Raw genomic sequence first — 17875 nt, forward strand, 5'->3', positions numbered from 1 at the left:
CTGGCTTGGACTCCGCCACTGGCTTGACTTTGGGCTCTGGCTCGGGCTCCGGTGTGGGCTTCACCAGCGGCTTGACTTTGGGCGTTGGCTCAGGCTCCGGTTTGGGCTCTGCCACCGGCTTGACTTTGGGCTCTGGCTCGGGCTCCGGTGTGGGCTCCCCCAGCGGCTTGACTTTGGGCGTTGGCTCGGGCTCCGGTTTGGACTCCGCCACGGGCTTGACTTTGGGCTTTGCTTCAGGCTCCGGTTTGGGCTCCGCCACGGGCTTGACTTTGGGCTTTGCTTCAGGCTCCGGTTTGGGCTCCGCCACGGGCTTGACTTTGGGCTTTGCTTCAGGCTCCGGTTTGGGCTCCGCCACGGGCTTGACTTTGGGCTTTGCTTCAGGCTCCGGTTTGGGCTCCGCCACGGGCTTGACTTTGGGCTTTGCTTCAGGCTCCGGTTTGGGCTCCGCCACGGGCTTGACTTTGGGCTTTGCTTCAGGCTCCGGTTTGGGCTCCGCCACGGGCTTGACTTTGGGCTTTGCTTCAGGCTCCGGTTTGGGCTCCGCCACGGGCTTGACTTTGGGCTTTGCTTCAGGCTCCGGTTTGGGCTCCGCCACGGGCTTGACTTTGGGCTTTGCTTCAGGCTCCGGTTTGGGCTCCGCCACGGGCTTGACTTTGGGCTTTGGCTCGGGCTCCGGTTTGGGCTCTGCCACTGGCGTGACTTTGGGCATTGGCTCGGGCTCCAGTTTGGGCTCCGCCACCGGCGAGTTGTGCTTGAGTTTTAATTTTGAGGATTGCCCGTCTCCATGGTGGTCAAATCCTGAAAGGAAACATAATTGCAGAGGCGATAAAATGAAGAATGTGACTCGGGCACAAAGTGAGATTGGCAAAGGGATCTGGGGAGGAAGGTCTGACTTTGGGCTTTGGCTCAGGCTCCGCCACCGGCTTGACTTTGGCCTTTGGCTCGGGCTCCAGTTTGGGTTCCGCCACCGGCTTGACTTTGGGCTTTGGCTCGGGCTCCGGTTTGGGCTCCGCCACCGGCTTGACTTTGGGTTTTGGCTCAAGCTCCGGTTTGGGCTCCGACACCAGCTTGACTTCGGGCTTTGGCTCGAGCTCCGCCACCAGCTTGACTTTGGGCTTTGGCTCGGGCTCCGGTTTGGGCTCTGCCACCGGCTTGACTTTGGGCTTTGGCTCGGGCTCCGGTTTGGGCTCTGCCACCGGCTTGACTTTGGGCTTTGGCTCGGGCTCCGGTTTGGGCTCTGCCACCGGCTTGACTTTGGGCTTTGGCTCGGGCTCCGGTTTGGGCTCTGCCACCGGCTTGACTTTGGGCTTTGGCTCGGGCTCCGGTTTGGGCTCTGCCACCGGCTTGACTTTGGGCTTTGGCTCGGGCTCCGGTTTGGGCTCTGCCACCGGCTTGACTTTGGGCTTTGGCTCGGGCTCCGGTTTGGGCTCTGCCACCGGCTTGACTTTGGGCTTTGGCTCGGGCTCCGGTTTGGGCTCTGCCACCGGCTTGACTTTGGGCTTTGGCTCGGGCTCCGGTTTGGGCTCTGCCACCGGCTTGACTTTGGGCTTTGGCTCGGGCTCCGGTTTGGGCTCTGCCACCGGCTTGACTTTGGGCTTTGGCTCGGGCTCCGGTTTGGGCTCTGCCACCGGCTTGACTTTGGGCTTTGGCTCGGGCTCCGGTTTGGGCTCTGCCACCGGCTTGACTTTGGGCTTTGGCTCGGGCTCCGGTTTGGGCTCTGCCACCGGCTTGACTTTGGGCTTTGGCTCGGGCTCCGGTTTGGGCTCTGCCACCGGCTTGACTTTGGGCTTTGGCTCGGGCTCCGGTTTGGGCTCTGCCACCGGCTTGACTTTGGGCTTTGGCTCGGGCTCCGGTTTGGGCTCTGCCACCGGCTTGACTTTGGGCTTTGGCTCGGGCTCCGGTTTGGGCTCTGCCACCGGCTTGACTTTGGGCTTTGGCTCGGGCTCCGGTTTGGGCTCTGCCACCGGCTTGACTTTGGGCTTTGGCTCGGGCTCCGGTTTGGGCTCTGCCACCGGCTTGACTTTGGGCTTTGGCTCGGGCTCCGGTTTGGGCTCTGCCACCGGCTTGACTTTGGGCTTTGGCTCGGGCTCCGGTTTGGGCTCTGCCACCGGCTTGACTTTGGGCTTTGGCTCGGGCTCCGGTTTGGGCTCTGCCACCGGCTTGACTTTGGGCTTTGGCTCGGGCTCCGGTTTGGGCTCTGCCACCGGCTTGACTTTGGGCTTTGGCTCGGGCTCCGGTTTGGGCTCTGCCACCGGCTTGACTTTGGGCTTTGGCTCGGGCTCCGGTTTGGGCTCTGCCACCGGCTTGACTTTGGGCTTTGGCTCGGGCTCCGGTTTGGGCTCTGCCACCGGCTTGACTTTGGGCTTTGGCTCGGGCTCCGGTTTGGGCTCTGCCACCGGCTTGACTTTGGGCTTTGGCTCGGGCTCCGGTTTGGGCTCTGCCACCGGCTTGACTTTGGGCTTTGGCTCGGGCTCCGGTTTGGGCTTCGCCACCGGCTTGACTTTGGGCTCTGGCTCGGGTTCTGGTTTGGGCTTCGCCACCGTCTTGACTTTGGGCTCCGGTTCAGGCTCCGGTTTGGGCTTCGCCACCGGTTTGACTTTAATCTCTGGCTCAACCTCAGGCTCAGGCGTTACCACTGGCTTGACGATGGGCTCCGGCTCAGGCTTTGCCACTGGCTTGACTTTGAGCTCCAGCTCGGGATCGGGCTTCACCACCGTCTTGACTTCAGGTGGAAGCTTTTTAGGTTCTGCCAGTACAGGCGACTTGGGCTCGTCTTCGGGGTAGGCAATACAGAAATTAGCGCAAAAGGGCTCGGAGAGATGTTAGTGACAGACAGACAGGACAATCAATAAGAGGTGAGAGGCTACAGGAAGCAATAACAAGTACCTTTCGTTGGCTCCTGCAGTGGCGGCAGCTGTGCGACTTCTTCTGGTTCTTTGGAGACATTCAAGCACATAAGCGACTGATCAGAAATTGATCGTCAAAGAGAACAAACTACCTTTAACCGGGGTGAGGACTTTCTTCTTCTTCTCCATTCGAACCTCCTCTGCCACTTTGGTCACTGTGACATTCACAACTCTGTCAGTCACCTGCTGGCTAAGGCGGTCAATGCTAAGTGACCCGCAGTGTGGGTTGCTCACCTTGCGGGGGGGCCGCTTCTTCCTTTTCTGCTGCTAGCTCCACTCTCTGCTCCTCCTGGCCTTTGGCCACTTGGAAAGGAAAAACTAATCAAGTTAGCTAGAAGATACCAAAGAAGACACTAGCAGGACTTCTTCGAAGTCTTGGTACCTCTGGAAAGCATTTCCTCTTTCACTTCCACTTCCTGGCTCTCCAATATTTCCTGGACGGTAACTGCCAGAGAGACAAGTGTTTTTTTTCCGCAATCAATTTTATTTTGAAATTCAGAGGGAACATATCACAGGCCCCTCGACAAGAACCGCCAGGGTCCAGAAGGCAAGAAGAGGGACAGAAGGACCCCCTTGTCTGGCTAAGTCACCAAACAAGAGGTGATGTAAGATGACCAAAAAAGAACCTTTTGACAAATTAGGGGCCATTTCAGTCGTGGTGGAGGAGGGTGTTCCCCCCTCCCCCCACTCTTTCAAGTTGTGTGGTAATTCCTCAATGGATACAACTTTTAGTTCGCACCTTGACACTTGCTGGGCATGTCTATCATGAGTCGACCTACAAAAACGCCTCCAGAAGAAACATGATGTTGACCAATCTTCTTTCAAGGGAGCATTTTATGCCATTTGTGGTCCTTGAAAGCAACTCAGCCCCCGACACCGCTCTGACTTAGCCAAGTGAAATTTAGAAGACATGTCAGGCATGAGTAGAAGAATAAAATGTTCCCACAAGGCATGCCCAGAATGATCCAGAATGTCTTCCCTTGTGTTTGGAAGCAACCGTTTCAATTGTTTCTTTTCCAGGCACTCTTCAGTGATGAACGCCGCCTCAGGGTTTCGCCCAATTTTTTACCAAATTTCAAGCACGTCGAATAAACAGCATCAAGCATCAATATGTTATGAATGATGTGGAATGTGAATGATAATGATAATGGGGAGAAAAGTGTGAATACCTGCAGGCTCAATTTCTTCCTCATAATGATAAAACTCAGCAGATTCTTGAACAAAGAGAAAAGAAATGTCATCTCTGTTGTATCACAAACTCATTACAGTTTGATGTCGAGTAAACCCCAGCATTTTCACGTGGTGTAGGGAGTGACTGCAATTGCCAAAAGAAAGCATTTCCATGATCCTGCAGCGGAAATTGCCCCCGCATGGGGCTCATCAAGAACTTGAGCTTGCATGCACACCTCAATCATGCCTTCGTGCAAATGGGCGTGATGTCCCACAAGGCCAAACAAATTCTTGACACAGACGACGGCAAGATGTCATTTCAAGCCCCCTTTTGGCATTGATACATAATTGTCAGATGAATACTTTTGCACAAAATAGGTAAAAGAGTAGCGGAAACACTTTCACATTCACAAAGCATGTTAAGGGTGATCCCAGATGCAGATGAAAGAATGACGCCAGTCAATCGGGGTCCACAACAACAGCACCACTCCACCAGATGGCAACCAGGTCATGATTTGATTGCGCAGAAAGCGCCAACAACAGAGGACGATTAAAAAAAAAAAGGATTAAAAAAACTGCACATTTGTGATTGCTCAACCGCTAATATGCCGGGGTTTACTCTATTTACAAATGTGACCGGCTCTGGCTAAAAATTCTCAACGCAATTTGCTTTTGCAAATATCTCCATATGCTTGCCCCTCTGGGACATTTGCTGCGGGGCGTCGGTCAGATCTTTGGCAGAAATGGAGTCGTTTGCTGTGCCAGAGAGGACAATATCAGCCTTCTGATAACAGCGCTATGACGTTCCTCTTGTCTACTTATGCTTAAATTAGGTTTTTTTCCCCAAACAATGGTGTTTTGTTTTTTTTTCTTTTGGGGCGGGAGGGTTGAAGAGGCGCGGACGAGGGGGCTTATATGCCCCCACACACCTGGGACAGCGGTAGTCGGGGGGTTGCAGCGCAGCCTTGGGTCGGGGAGCCTTATTTGGAAGGTTGCCCGACCCGGTCAGCTGTTTTGATGACATGTCACCAGGAACTAGTGACAGCTCCGATGAGGGCTGAAATGATAACCGAAACTGTCAGTCAAGTAATATTTTTTTCTCTTCACGCCAAAAAAAGACCATTGTCTGTGGGAAAAAAATTCCAATGGGAGGCCGAGATTTGAGCCCTTTACAAGCTGGGGAAGGTTGAAATCGGTCAAAACTGCCGAGTCAGCCTTTCAAGATCCCATTAGACTGACAACTCATCTCCTGGTTCATCTTCAGCCGTAGTTTTCTTGTTTTATTCTTGCCACTTGTGGCTCAAGCTCAAAACACGGCCGTGCGTCCCTTTGACATGATGTTGTCCTTTCGGTTTTTATTGGTTGCTATGTGCATTTCTCGAAATGACTTGTAAAATGCATCTGAGGCAAGGAGTTCGGGGTGATTTGGAGAGCAAGTTTGCAGGTTTTCCAAGACACGCTCGCTACCGGTCGGCGAGGACCACACTAATACTAATATCTTCTTTTCATACCTTTCGGTGACAATTTTAGGTTTTGGGCTGCTGGGAAACGCAAAAAGAGACCTCAGGAGGGTATTTTGGGTGATTATTTTTTCCCGCCGTCCGGTCTATTTTTGTCGATAAGCCCAAACAAATCCTTGCAACGACGCGAGCTCCTTAGCCAGAGTGGGTCACAAACATGCCAATATGATGTGGAGATCAGTCTTACCTTGAACGTCCACCGACGAAGGCGCTTCGGGCCTCTCCACAGGAACGTCTTGTACATCTACACAACAATTTGTTTCTTCGTTATTCGCAAACCCCGTGTTCACAGCAATCATTAATTGGTCCATTTCACAGCGCTTTCCTTCATTGTCTCATCGTGTGTTCAGAACATGGGCGAATTGTTCATGTGCTCAGAGTACATTCCTGCATTCACTAGTAGGATGAATGAATCAAGTCATGATGGGTGACTTAAAGCTCGCGTATATCTCCCAAAGCAAGACCCCAGGTTGGGGAAGTGAACCGCTAACCGTCTTTGCCACTAACGCAGCTTGTGTGAGTTCAAGATGTGAGTCATGCGGTCGGGTCCTTTGCTCAACTTTGAAAGACGGCCAAAGACCAGGATTTTGTGCTCTGGAAAAGAAAGTACTTACCAAAGGGAACCATGGCTAATTGGATCTCTGTGAGAAAGGGGGGTGAAGAAGAAGATGAAGAAGAAGAAGGTGGTGTCAAACACAACAAGAGTGTCAATCTGAGGGTGGTCAAAGGTAGTGCTGTGGGGTACCTTTGCCAGACAAATAGAGCTCAGCGCTGCTCTTTGCTTCGCCCCGGGGTTCCAACCTCACAATCACGGAGTACACGCCTATGTGAGAGAAGTCACTGGTTGGCGGTCATGAAAAACAGTCAAATGTGCCGGCATGGGGGACCTGGGCCGGCGCGCTACTACGCACCTTCATCCTCCACGCTCACGTTTTGGATGACCATGAAATGTCTTCGGCCTTCGCTGCGGAAGTTGTACTTGGGGCTTTCTCTCAGCTCCCAGGTGTCCTTGTACCAGGACACCACCGCATTGTCGAAGGACACCTCGCACTCGAAGGTGGCCGCCTGACGCTCGTTCACCTCCACGTTGTGGATGCGCTTGGTGAAATGAATTTGCTCAGCTACAACAGACAAAGACGGACGGCAGCGGGGTGAGAGGGTGGCGCGAGGCCCGGCGAGGGACAACATCCACACTGGGTGACAGTGAGGGAGGGTGGGAAGACCAGAAAATTAGGAGGGATGTCGTTAGCATGGCAGAGAGACGGACTGCGAGCGGTCCGACAAATGAGGCGATGAGATGATGGTGAGAATGCGGGGAGAGTTGAGGGTAAAGGATGACTGTTGTCTGAGGAGAGGAGCACTGTGAGGGTGGCAGACACAGAAAGGACACAGCAGCCACGCTGGGGTTGGGAGGAACCCGCCTTAGGGTGGCGGTCTTGTGAGAGGTGAGTAGGGGAAGGGCCGTTGGGGAGGTTGGACCGACGCATTCCAAGCGAAGCACACAACAGCCACACTGGGGTTAGGAGGGACCCGTCCGAGGGCGGTGACTGACCAAGAGTCCAAGAGGGAGCACAAGCAAGGGAGTGACATGAGAGAGGATGGATGACCGTCCCCAGGAATTCAAGAAGAGAACGATGACAACAAGTTGGGATTAGTCAGGGAGACACGATGATGATGATGATGATGATGGCGGTGTCAGAAGAGATTAATCAAGGACCAATCGGAAGGTTTTTGGACTAGGTACCAACCTTCCACCCAGAGGTCCGCAGAGGACTGCAGGTGCAGGTACCTGCAGGTGTAGCGGCCCTGGTCTTCGGGCTTCAAGTCCTTGATATGAAGCTTCTGAAGCTTGTGTTTGACCTCAGTCTTGAACCTGCCCCGCTTGGTGTCTAACTCCTGGCCATTCTTAAACCACTGCGCTTCCGCATTGGGGATGGACAACTGACAAGACAAAGTACATGACTGGCCTTCCTTACCCGACGTGTCCTGAAGGTGCGTCTCCACCACAGCCTCTGGAAGAATCAAGAACGTGGAGGCTTGGGTCAGTACTATGGACTACGGCGGGTGAACTTTGGCCTACGGACTATTTCATATCAAGTGTGGAGTATGGACTGCGTTCTTTGAACTCTAATCTGTAGACCATGCACTATGGCCTATGATAAATGGCCTTTAGATTTTGGAAAATGGACTGCGGCCAAGGCACTACTGACTATGGTCTGTGGATTATGGACTATAAACTGCAGGCTAGAGACTTTGAACTTTGGGCAGCGGACTGCATACTATGAACAATGGGCTACAGACCACAGACTATGAGCTGTTGACAGTACTGACCATCTGTAATCATGATTGTTTTGCAGAACTGACCGGTAACGGTGAGCTTGGCACTGGAGATGTGAGGTCCACACACCACCCGGTAGTTGCCCTGGTCCGCGACTTGGCAACCCTTAACTTTCAGCAGATGGCGCTCTCCACTCACGCTGATGTGGTACTTGAGGCCGGTGTCCAGTTTCTGGGTGCCCTTGTACCAGGACAGCATGATTTCGGGGTAGTTGATCTTCACCTCACATTCAAACAGAGCCTCCTCGTCCACTAGGACGGACTGGTCACAGATGTCCTTCACCACAGTTACGGGCTTGAGGACAGACAAGAGGACACCTAAGACATACGGTTGACTAAAGTCCATGAACTATGGACCGATCACAGTTATCCTTCAGCCCTGTCGGAGGCCAAAGGACAGAAAAGAGAATATGGCAGCATATGCTTGGACTAGTACGATCATCAAAGTTCCAACTGATTTTTGTATTTGTGTTTGAAATTGCTCCACTGAAAAACAATTTGCTGCTGCTAGACACTTTCAAGAAATAAAAAATGTTGATTCTATCAAAAAGGAAACCAAATGTTCATTTCTTACATTGTCATACTTGTATAACTGTTTAATGAAAGCCTTGCTTCAGGCCCCAGAGATTCATGTGCAAAAAAAAAATTGCTCCTCAAGATGAGGAAGTAGATCCTCGAATGAAGTCAGTGCTCCTCCCAAAAAACAAAAAAGACATGTTGTCAACCGACCTCTGTCCGCTCCATCCTCTTCTGCAGGTCGGCCACCAGCCTGGCCATGTCCTCGTCCACCTCTCTTGGTGCACGTTCCACTTCCTGTCAAACAAGCAGCGCTTAGGCGAAGCTCAAGTCACCAATGGCGGCATGCGGGGCGGCGTGTCTCACTTGTCTTCCAGTTTCTTCACCCTTCTCCTGCTTGAGCTGCTCAATGGCCTGGAGGAGACCCCGGTAGTCGGTAATACCGTACATGCGGGCGTACTTCTCGTACTCTTTGGGGTCCACGTTTCTCAGCAGCTCGATAATGTCAATGTCCTCATCCGCCTCGGGGCTCTTCTGTTTGGACGGGGTCCTAAAGACACACGCAAAAAGATTCAGGTTGAAGCACTGCCGTGATGATTCTCAAAGGGGTGGGGGTGGTGGTGGGGGGGTGCGCTGCCGGCCCACGGACTGACTTCTTGAGCTTGGCTCTCAGGTCTCCTTCTAGCTGGGCGGCCGCCTTTTTCTCATCGACGTGGAGGTCTGCGGCGCACTCGATTTCGCCGTGCGCGTTGGAAGCCACGCAGCGGTACTGGCCGGAGTCCGACTTGGTCACCTCGCGGATCTCCAGTTTGGACTCCCGGGCCGTCTGCTCGATGGAGATGCGGCCGCCCTGGGTCAACTGCCTCCACTTGCCCTTCATCCACTTGATGCTGGGGATGGGCTCGCCGCCCACCTTGGCGATGAAGGTGGCGGTGCCCTCTGCAGGGAGAACGCAGTGTCTCTGTATTAATTCCGGCCGATTGCGTCCACTTCTACTGCGCGGGCGGCTTCTTATCGTGAACTGTCCAGCGTGCGTGTGCAAAGCGCTCGTCTTTTTGACACCGTCGGAAGGTTGAGCGTTGGTGCCTTTGTTCATTTCGGGCAAGGCGCAGGCTTGTCAATAAGTGCGAGTGACGTCAAACATATGCAGAAGTGCCTGATCCTATCGCCAAACCCTGCGGAACATTCTCCACAGTTTGTCGGTCACGTTTGCGTCTCAGCTAAATCATTGCAAGGGAAACACGCGGCAGCAGAAAGCCTCCCAACGACAATCGTATTTGGCTGATATTTTCTGTCTCGTGACGTTTGGAAGAGGCCCCGCCCTTTAGCCTGCACGCGTTGCAGTCAGACGTGCTTAAATCGAGTTTTGTACGCCAGGAAGATGCCATAAAACGAACAACCAATGTCATTCTGATTGCTTGAGAATATCCAAATCTTGTGTTGGCCAATCACGAGCCGCCCTACACGTGCAGGGCAAGCGCCTGACTTGCTGGCGAGCCGAAACGCAGAGTTCATCTGCCGCGCATGTTATCTCCTGCTCCCCACAACACTTACTTTTATTTTTCAAATCCAGCTATTGCTCGCGTTGAGAGCGAGTTGGTTCATTTTTATTAGTTTTGATTTCTCTCGAAAATGCTTCCTTTGACTTTTGCTTTGATTGATTACAGTTTTTATCACACAAGGATTATTTGTTGAGTGCATGATAAAAATGAAGGTCCAAATAAGTCCGGAAGGAACCGACAAATCGCAAATGCAGGTTCGACGTTCGACGTTCCTTCTTCCGTCTTTTATGTTTCCAAAGGCAAAATGTCGTGTTTTTCCTTCTTCCGTAGGGTAATACTGAAATATATGCAACTCAACCCCAAAAGTTCAGATGAAACGAATCGACAAAAAAACAGAGCACTGCAACGCAACAATTACAACGACTTTTATGTTTCCAAAGGCAAAATGTCGTGTTTTTTTTTTTTTTTTTTTTAACCCTCTTGATTTTATTTGATTTCATTTCCATCTTGATTATTTTACAACCTTGTTTGCAACTAAATACGAGCAAAGTGGAACATTTCTGCATATGATGTGAGACATTGTCCGGGTGCCCGTTCATGTGGCGCAGTTTTGTTGTTGTTGCTTGTTTTGTTTTGTTTTTTGCGGCGGATTTTTTTCCAGTGTCTTGCAATGTCCTAGCGGAGGAGGAGGAGGAAGGCGGGTGTCTCACTCTCGGTGACGTGCGTGCCCTTGGGCTCCTGGATGAAGAAAAGCTGGTCCAGCTTCTTGGTGGGAGAGACCTCAGCAAACGCATCCGTCACCTCGGCTTCTTTTTCTTGAACGACAAAAACAACCAACAACACAAACGGTAAGACCAGGGAAGGCTGACAAGCGTCTGTCCAGTACCTCCCGACGCTGACGGTGACTCGCTTGTCAAACATGGATCGCACTTCTCGACCGAGTATTTTTGCCGCCTTCAGAGATTGCAAAAAACAAAATACGGACAATCCGAAAGAGCAGGCGGCTCCGTTTACCCTTGACAGTGACTTTGGCGCGGCACAGCTCGCTTCCGGCGTCGTTGGCGGCCTTGCAGATGTAGTCGCCGGCATCGCGACGGGTCGCCGCGGCGATCTCCAGGCAGGCCGTCCCGTCCGAGAAGGTGACGTCGGACGTGGCGGACGGCGTCAGCTCTTTTCGGTCTTTCATCCACTGGATCCGGAGAGGAGGCGAGCCGCGGACGTGGCAGCGCAGGCTCAGACGCTCGCCCTCGGTCACGGCCGTGGACTTCAGAGGGACGTCAAACACCGGGGCAGACTTCGCCTCTGCGGGTGTAAGGGCGTACACATTAGCTGGCGCCGCACCAAACATATTTTATGAGCAACAAATGCTTAACAAAGCTCAATCATTTGCCATGCTATTAAAGACGCTAACAAAGCCACCTTGTTAGCCACGTTATTTGTCAAATACTGAATGTTAGCCGCGTTATTCAGCATGCTAACTGTTAGACTGGTGGAAATGCTCATCAACCTAAAACGCTAAGAAAATTAAAGCTTGCCATGTTATCAGAGGATCCAGCAGGTCAACCTTCAAGGTCGGCCATGCTATTAAACGTAAGCTAATTTGATGAACCATACTGACGACATCTTAAAAAAAGCCATGTTAAGTATGAATAAAATAAAGAAATAAATGTTGCTATGCTACGATCACACTAGGAAGCAGAGATGCCAGTAACGTGTCACAAAGTCAGTTCTTTGGGAAGTTGCAATTGTAAGCTCCATTTCGGAAAATGCGAACGTAAAAGATGATCCATTTCATTCTTTCCGGCATATTGGTGGAAAATGCTCACAAAGCTCCGACGTTCGTCACGCGAGTGAACGCTCTCACAAACATACTGTATCAGTGAGCATGACATTGCCGGTTCCACATCCTCCATTTCGCGGTGAGGGCGAACTGACCAGAGATTTTGAGGGTAACGCCGCACTCTGCCTGTCCCGCCTCATTGGTCGCTTGACAGCTGTATCGTCCGCTGTGATCGCGCTGGCTGTTCTTGATGCAAAGCACGGCCACGTTGCTCTTAAAGCTAAAGTCGTAATCGTCGGAGGCCGAGATGTCGGCGCCGTCCTTGAGCCAGAGGACGGACATGGGCTGGGACCCGGACACCCGGGCCTCCATCTTGACCAGGCGGCCCTCGATGTCCTCCAGTTCCTCAGATGGCTTCTTGGTGAATATCGGAGGGTTCTTTCGCTCTACGAACGAGACAAGGGCCATGAGTCGTACAGACCAAACCGGAGGGACGGGAAGAGATGAAAAGACCGGGAGGGGATGGGGGGAGCACAAAGACCAGGGGGTGGGGCGGGTGGGGCGAAGAGGGCAGAAAGGACACAGAGATTGGGGATGGGATGCAAAGACCAGTGGTTTGGACCAAAACCTTTGACTGTGACATCACAGGAGCAGGAGTCCTTCCCGACATCGTTGGTGGCGTGGCAGGAGTATCTTCCCGTGTCGCCTTTGTCGGCCTTGACGATGCTGAGCTGGGCGGTGTTATCCTCCGTGCGGATCCTGTAATTCCCGCCGCTGCGGATGTCCTTGTGGTCCTTGGACCAGGTCACCTTCATGGGGACGGAGCCGGTCAGGTGACACTCCAGCTCCACGCTTTCGCCCACCGTCACCGCCTGCGTCGCCGACAACTTCCTGTCGAAGACCGGCGGGTACCGCGGTTCTGCGAAGAGAGGGAGGATTGGAATCGGCGCGCCTATTTTTCTTCGCTTATTTGTTTCGTTTTTCACTTTGCAGATCTTTTCCGGCACCGACCTAGCAGGGTGAGCTTTGCTCTGCACGATGCTGAGCCGACACTGTTGGTGGCCACGCAGGCGTATTCCCCGGCGTGCCTCATCTCACTGCGGGTAATGGTGAGCGCGGCTGTGTTGTCGTGGTAGAGCGCCGAAAATTCATCGCCGTCCCGCACCGGCTCGCCATCCTTCAGCCAGGAAACGTCCAGAGGGGACGAGCCCGCCACGCGACACTCGAAACGGACCGTAGAGCCCAACGTCTGCTGGAGGCTCACGATCTTCTTCGGGAAGCTCGGCGGGGTCTTGGCCTCTGAGGAAGGGAAGCCAACGTCAGTCAACGATCCTGACCCTGCGCTCAAAGGCGCCCATCAGTCTGCCACCGTTCAGAAGCTCGTGTGTGGTCCTCGTACCACTCGTAGAAGGGTGAAGAATTCCCGAAATTAAATCGACAAATTGCGCAAAATCTGGCACAGGTGACCGACCTTGAACGCTGAGGCGACACGTGGAGGCGGCCGTCCCGATCTTGTTCTCGGCCTTGCAGGTGTACTCGCCCACGTCGGCCTTGGTGGCCTTGCTGAGTTTGAGGCAGGCCACGCCTTTGCCGTACTCCAGCCTACAGGTGTCACTGGAGCGCACCTTGCCATCGCCCTTGAACCAGGACACTTTGACCTCGGGGGTGCCCGCCACGTGACACTTGAGGCAGACGGCGTCGCCGGACGTCACCTCCATGGGCTCCAGGGGCTCCAGGAAGTACGGCGGCTCTGCGAGAAGGAGACAAAATCAAAATCCTGGGTATTGACCTGTACCGTCGCCGTTCTCAATGGGCGGCGCGATTCGTGCACTTACCCAGAATGGTGACGGCGGCCCGGCATTCATCCTTGCCGGCATCGTTGGCCACGCGGCAGGCGTACTTTCCGGCGGCTTCCTTGTCCTCTGTGCTGAGGCACTCCAGGATGCAGGCGCTCTCCGTCGTGCTCAGGTTGTATTTGTACGACGCAAACACCGGCTGCTCGTCCTTGAACCAGCTCACCGAGATCTCGGGCGTCCCCGAGTACGTACACTCCAGCCTCAGAGGTTTGCCTTTCTCCACAGACACGTCCTTCAGCTTTTGCACGAACAAAGCCGGCTCTGGAAGAGGGACACGAGGGGATGCCGGGTGTCGGTCACAATCCACTCGGTCCGTGGTGACGCGCGCAACACACGCACACACGCGCACAACACACACACACACACACACACACCTTTGAGCAGGAGGTTGACGGGGCAGCTCTCTTGGCCCACGTCATTGACGACCTGGCACGTGTACTCCCCGGCGTGACTCCTGTCCACCCGGTAGAGCTGCAGGAGGACCCGGTTGTCCTTCAGCGAGAAGTCGCAGTCCCGCCCGGCTTCCAGCTCCGCGGCCCCCCTGAACCACTTCACCCTGAGGGGGGCGCTGCCCTTTACGATGGCCGAGAAGGCGACATCCGAGCCCGGCGTGGCCTCGGCCGGCTCCGGCGCAACCACGAAAGACGGCGGCTCTGCCGACAAGAACAAGTCACGATGACAGCAAATCTAGTCGGGGGGGTGGAGGGGGGCTGGATGAACCCAAGCACCCATCTGACTTCGGATTCTCGTTCATTTTAACGTACGGACAAATCTAATGACGGGAACAAAAGAACGGAAGAACTCATGCCAGGCCATCACCAAAGTCAATCTCATCGGGCATTGAACTGGCCAAACCGGGCGGGCTCTTGACGGCATTGCATGTTTGCTTGTCTGTCGTTGAGTCACACGATACACCTCACGCGGTGGCAAATGAACGAGAAACGGTGAACCTCGAACGTCTGCTTACCTTTGACGTCCAAGGTGGCGCTTGTCTCACTGGATCCCGCCTCGTTGACGGCCTTACACCTGTAGCGTCCCGAGTCGGACAGCTTGAGGGTTGGTAGCCTGAGGGTGCAGCTGTTGTCACTGAAGGAGATGTCGCAGGCGGGCCCGCTGCGGAGTTCCTCGTCATCGCGGTACCAGGAAATGGTGAAAGGGGTCGAGCCCGACACCTTGCACTCCATCTCGCCGGCTTTGCCCACCACCGTGTTACAGTCCTTCAGTTTTCTCGTGAAGGAAGGCGGGACAATTTTGTCTGTCGGGAGGGAAAGACGACACAAAGGTGGGATACCGCCAGGCTCGCTTTCTCTCTCAGTTTGTGACGACAGTCAAAAAAGAAGACCCCGATCTAGGTGGCGAGTCTACAAACTGCGTCACATGAGCTGAAATGTCAAAAGAAAGCGACACAGGCGCACATCACCCTCGTAAAGCCTCGTCAAGTTTAGGACAACGAAACATTCAAGCTCGTCGCAAAATTCCCCTTTTAAAACACATAAAAAGGAAACAACACAAGCACATAAAGGCTGAATTGAAACATCAAAGATGGAGATAAAAAGGTCAAAGACACAAGTCAACACAGACACATAACCACCTTAGGAAACGCGACTCGAAACATAAAAGGAAGTGGCACCAACCTAAAACAGTCAGACTGATTTTGCTCAGGTCCTTCCCGACCTCGTTCATGACCTGAAATGTGTATTCTCCAGAATCCAGTTTCTCCGCAGCCAGCACGTTCAGGCGGGAGATCATCCGGGAGAAAGAAATTGAGTATTTCCTGCCAGAGGCCAGTTCCACGCCATCCTTGAACCACTTGGGCACCAGCTCTGGGGTGCCGCACACTTTGACTTCCAGGGCGGCAACGTCGCCAGCTGTCACGCTCAATCTTTCGGGCTTATCCACAATCTTGGCGGGTTCTGCAAGCGACCAACACGGAGCACAAGGTGTTTAAAACCAGTCCCGCTTCCCGGAGAATGAAGAGAAAGAGAGAGAGAGAATTATTCGGTCACCAACCTAGAACAGTCACGTTTGCAAAACACTCGGTACTCCCGGCGTCATTGCGCAGCTGACAGGTGTACCGGCCGGCTGTGGCTGAGTCAGCCGAAAAGACTTTGAGAGACGCCCGCTGGTTCTCAAAGCTGATTTTTCTGTTGTCGTCGTCCCTAAGTATGTGGTCCTTGCCCAGAACCCAGGACACGGCGATGGGTTCGGAGCCTGCGACGGTGGCCAAGAGACTCACCTCCTGTCCCAGAACCACCGTCGCATTGGACAGTTTCTCCGTGAAGGACGGAGGCTCTGGAGAAGACCAACAAAGCAGTCAGCAAGGGAAAGCGATCGAACCTTGCTTCCGCACCCGATGCTTTGAAGTCCACAGACCTCTGAGTTTAACTGACGCCTGGCAGGTGTCGCTGCCGACGGGGTTTGATGCCTTGCACTCATAGCGGCCGGCGTCGGCGGGTTCAAGCCCAATGATGTGCAGCGTGGCCGAGTTGCCCGCGCTCAACATCTTGTGCTTTCTGCTCTGCATCAGGGGCTTGCCCTCCTTGAACCAGGCAGTCTGGAAGGGGGCTGTGCCGCTCATCTCGCAGTAGAGACTCACATCCTTCCCCTTCAGCCCCTCTACCGGTTCCGGTAGTTTCACAAATGATGGCGGGTCTACGGGAACACCAGCACGTCATTACAGAGGCGCAAGAGGCATACGGGTGGTGTAAAGTCTTAAAGCTGAAATACGAAAAGCTACGGCGTTTGCACGGTCTTCCCGTGGTTGCGTGGGTTTTCTCTGGATACTCGAGCTTCGTCCCACGTACCATCGAAGACAAAATGCGATGCGAATGCTTGTTTGCCTATATGTGTCCTGGCGATTGACTGGCGACCAGTTCAGAGTGATCCGTTCCTCTGCCCAAAGTCAGCTGGGATGGATGCCAGCCCAGCCGCAACCCTCGAGTGGGGATAGGTGCGATAAGAAATGGATGGATGGAATTTGAAAAAATTGAATTTGGACTACATGCCCTGTGATTGACTGGCAACCAGTCCAAGATGTGCTCCACCCCTCACCCGATGCCATCTTGGATCGAATCCACTTAGCCCCATTAACCCTGACAAGTGCAAGCGGTATGGAACAAAACCCCAAAACAAAGTATTAGGATGACAAAAGGTGGTCTGCAACCTTCAAGCGGTAAAGGTCAAGTTCAAGTCAGACGAACGCAGAGTTATTTGGCTGTGCAAAACAGAGCGCTACGTAATGGACGACAGCTTTCAGCTCTGCGATCAGCGAGTCACTGACAGGAAGTCAGTGAAAAACCAACCTTGCACAGTCACGGTGGCGCTAGAGCTGACACTGCCGGCGTCGCTATGAGCTTCGCACGTGTACACTCCGTCATCGTCAAAGCCAGCGCTGCGCAGCTCCAGGGTGGCCACCGAGTCCACGAACGACGTGCTACAGTTGCCGCTGTCCGTTAGCTTGGTGTCCTGCTTGTACCAGGTCACCTTGATGGGTCCGGTACCGGTGACCCTGCACTCCAGGCGCAGTGGCTCGCCCCGCTTCACACACTTACTGGCCGGGAGTTTCAACACAAACTCAGGTGGTTCTGGAAAGGCCAAAACATTAGCATTAGCCGGCGGAATGTCTGTGGAGATTGTCATTCAGGTCACGGCAATCCGAAAAGTTAACGGGAGGCAATTGGACTCTTGATTGTTTGCCACACTTCAGACTCAGCAACACTGTCACACAAAAGCTTGTTCGCTCCAAGGACAAACTCCTTCGAAGCAAACCCCGCACTGTTGTTGATGCAGCGTAGTGCGGAGTGACTCTTAACCGATGAAGAAAACAGTTGAATTTGCACGTCGTTTGCATCGCAGAGAAAAAAAAAGGGGGCATTCCTTTGAGGACAATTACGACCAAATTCTGGACCGAGAAGACGAACTTAAACGAGGCGTGAAAGAGGCCACCTGTGTCCAACTTGGAAGGGCCCGGGAGGTTCACGCCATCTCTCCCCCAAAGATTGTCTCCCCATATGGGAAAGGTGGCCACAACGTCGCTTTCGCCAGGCAGGTGAGCCAGACATACCGGGTGGCAATAATCCTACTGGGACGAGCCCCAGGGCACACACTCAGCAAAGGCCTAACTAGGGGGACCCCAAACATCAAAGTGAAGAAGCCTTTGAAGCAAAGGCAAATTGTCAGCGAAAATAGTCGAGTTGCCTCCATTCAACTTTGAAGGATATAAGGCGCTGAAGCGAGCGAGGGGAGTTGCAGGGCACGGCGGAAATGATGTCGTGTGGAGCGGGGGATG

The 17875-nt window shown here is 53.5% G+C and overlaps 1 protein-coding gene across 1 annotated transcript in view; it reads right to left on the bottom strand.

Moving 5' to 3' along the window:
* Positions 1–17875, bottom strand: part of LOC109530038 (titin-like) — a 213785-nt gene that overhangs the window by 125328 nt on the left and 70582 nt on the right. The window contains 29 exon segments of the mRNA XM_019893583.1: positions 20–226; positions 2100–2773; positions 2887–2934; positions 2999–3061; positions 3141–3209; positions 3289–3351; positions 4076–4120; positions 5784–5840; positions 6211–6237; positions 6342–6419; positions 6508–6717; positions 7345–7608; positions 7961–8228; positions 8663–8746; positions 8816–8999; positions 9103–9388; positions 10662–10766; positions 10966–11253; positions 11887–12177; positions 12360–12650; positions 12743–13030; positions 13203–13481; positions 13567–13848; positions 13962–14240; positions 14555–14842; positions 15222–15500; positions 15598–15879; positions 15961–16239; positions 16890–17171. Coding sequence (XP_019749142.1) covers positions 20–226; positions 2100–2773; positions 2887–2934; positions 2999–3061; positions 3141–3209; positions 3289–3351; positions 4076–4120; positions 5784–5840; positions 6211–6237; positions 6342–6419; positions 6508–6717; positions 7345–7608; positions 7961–8228; positions 8663–8746; positions 8816–8999; positions 9103–9388; positions 10662–10766; positions 10966–11253; positions 11887–12177; positions 12360–12650; positions 12743–13030; positions 13203–13481; positions 13567–13848; positions 13962–14240; positions 14555–14842; positions 15222–15500; positions 15598–15879; positions 15961–16239; positions 16890–17171 — 6140 coding nt within the window.

Source organism: Hippocampus comes, unplaced genomic scaffold (genome assembly GCF_001891065.2).
Source record: "Hippocampus comes isolate QL1 unplaced genomic scaffold, H_comes_QL1_v1.1 scaffold189, whole genome shotgun sequence".
Classification (NCBI taxonomy): domain Eukaryota; kingdom Metazoa; phylum Chordata; class Actinopteri; order Syngnathiformes; family Syngnathidae; genus Hippocampus; species Hippocampus comes.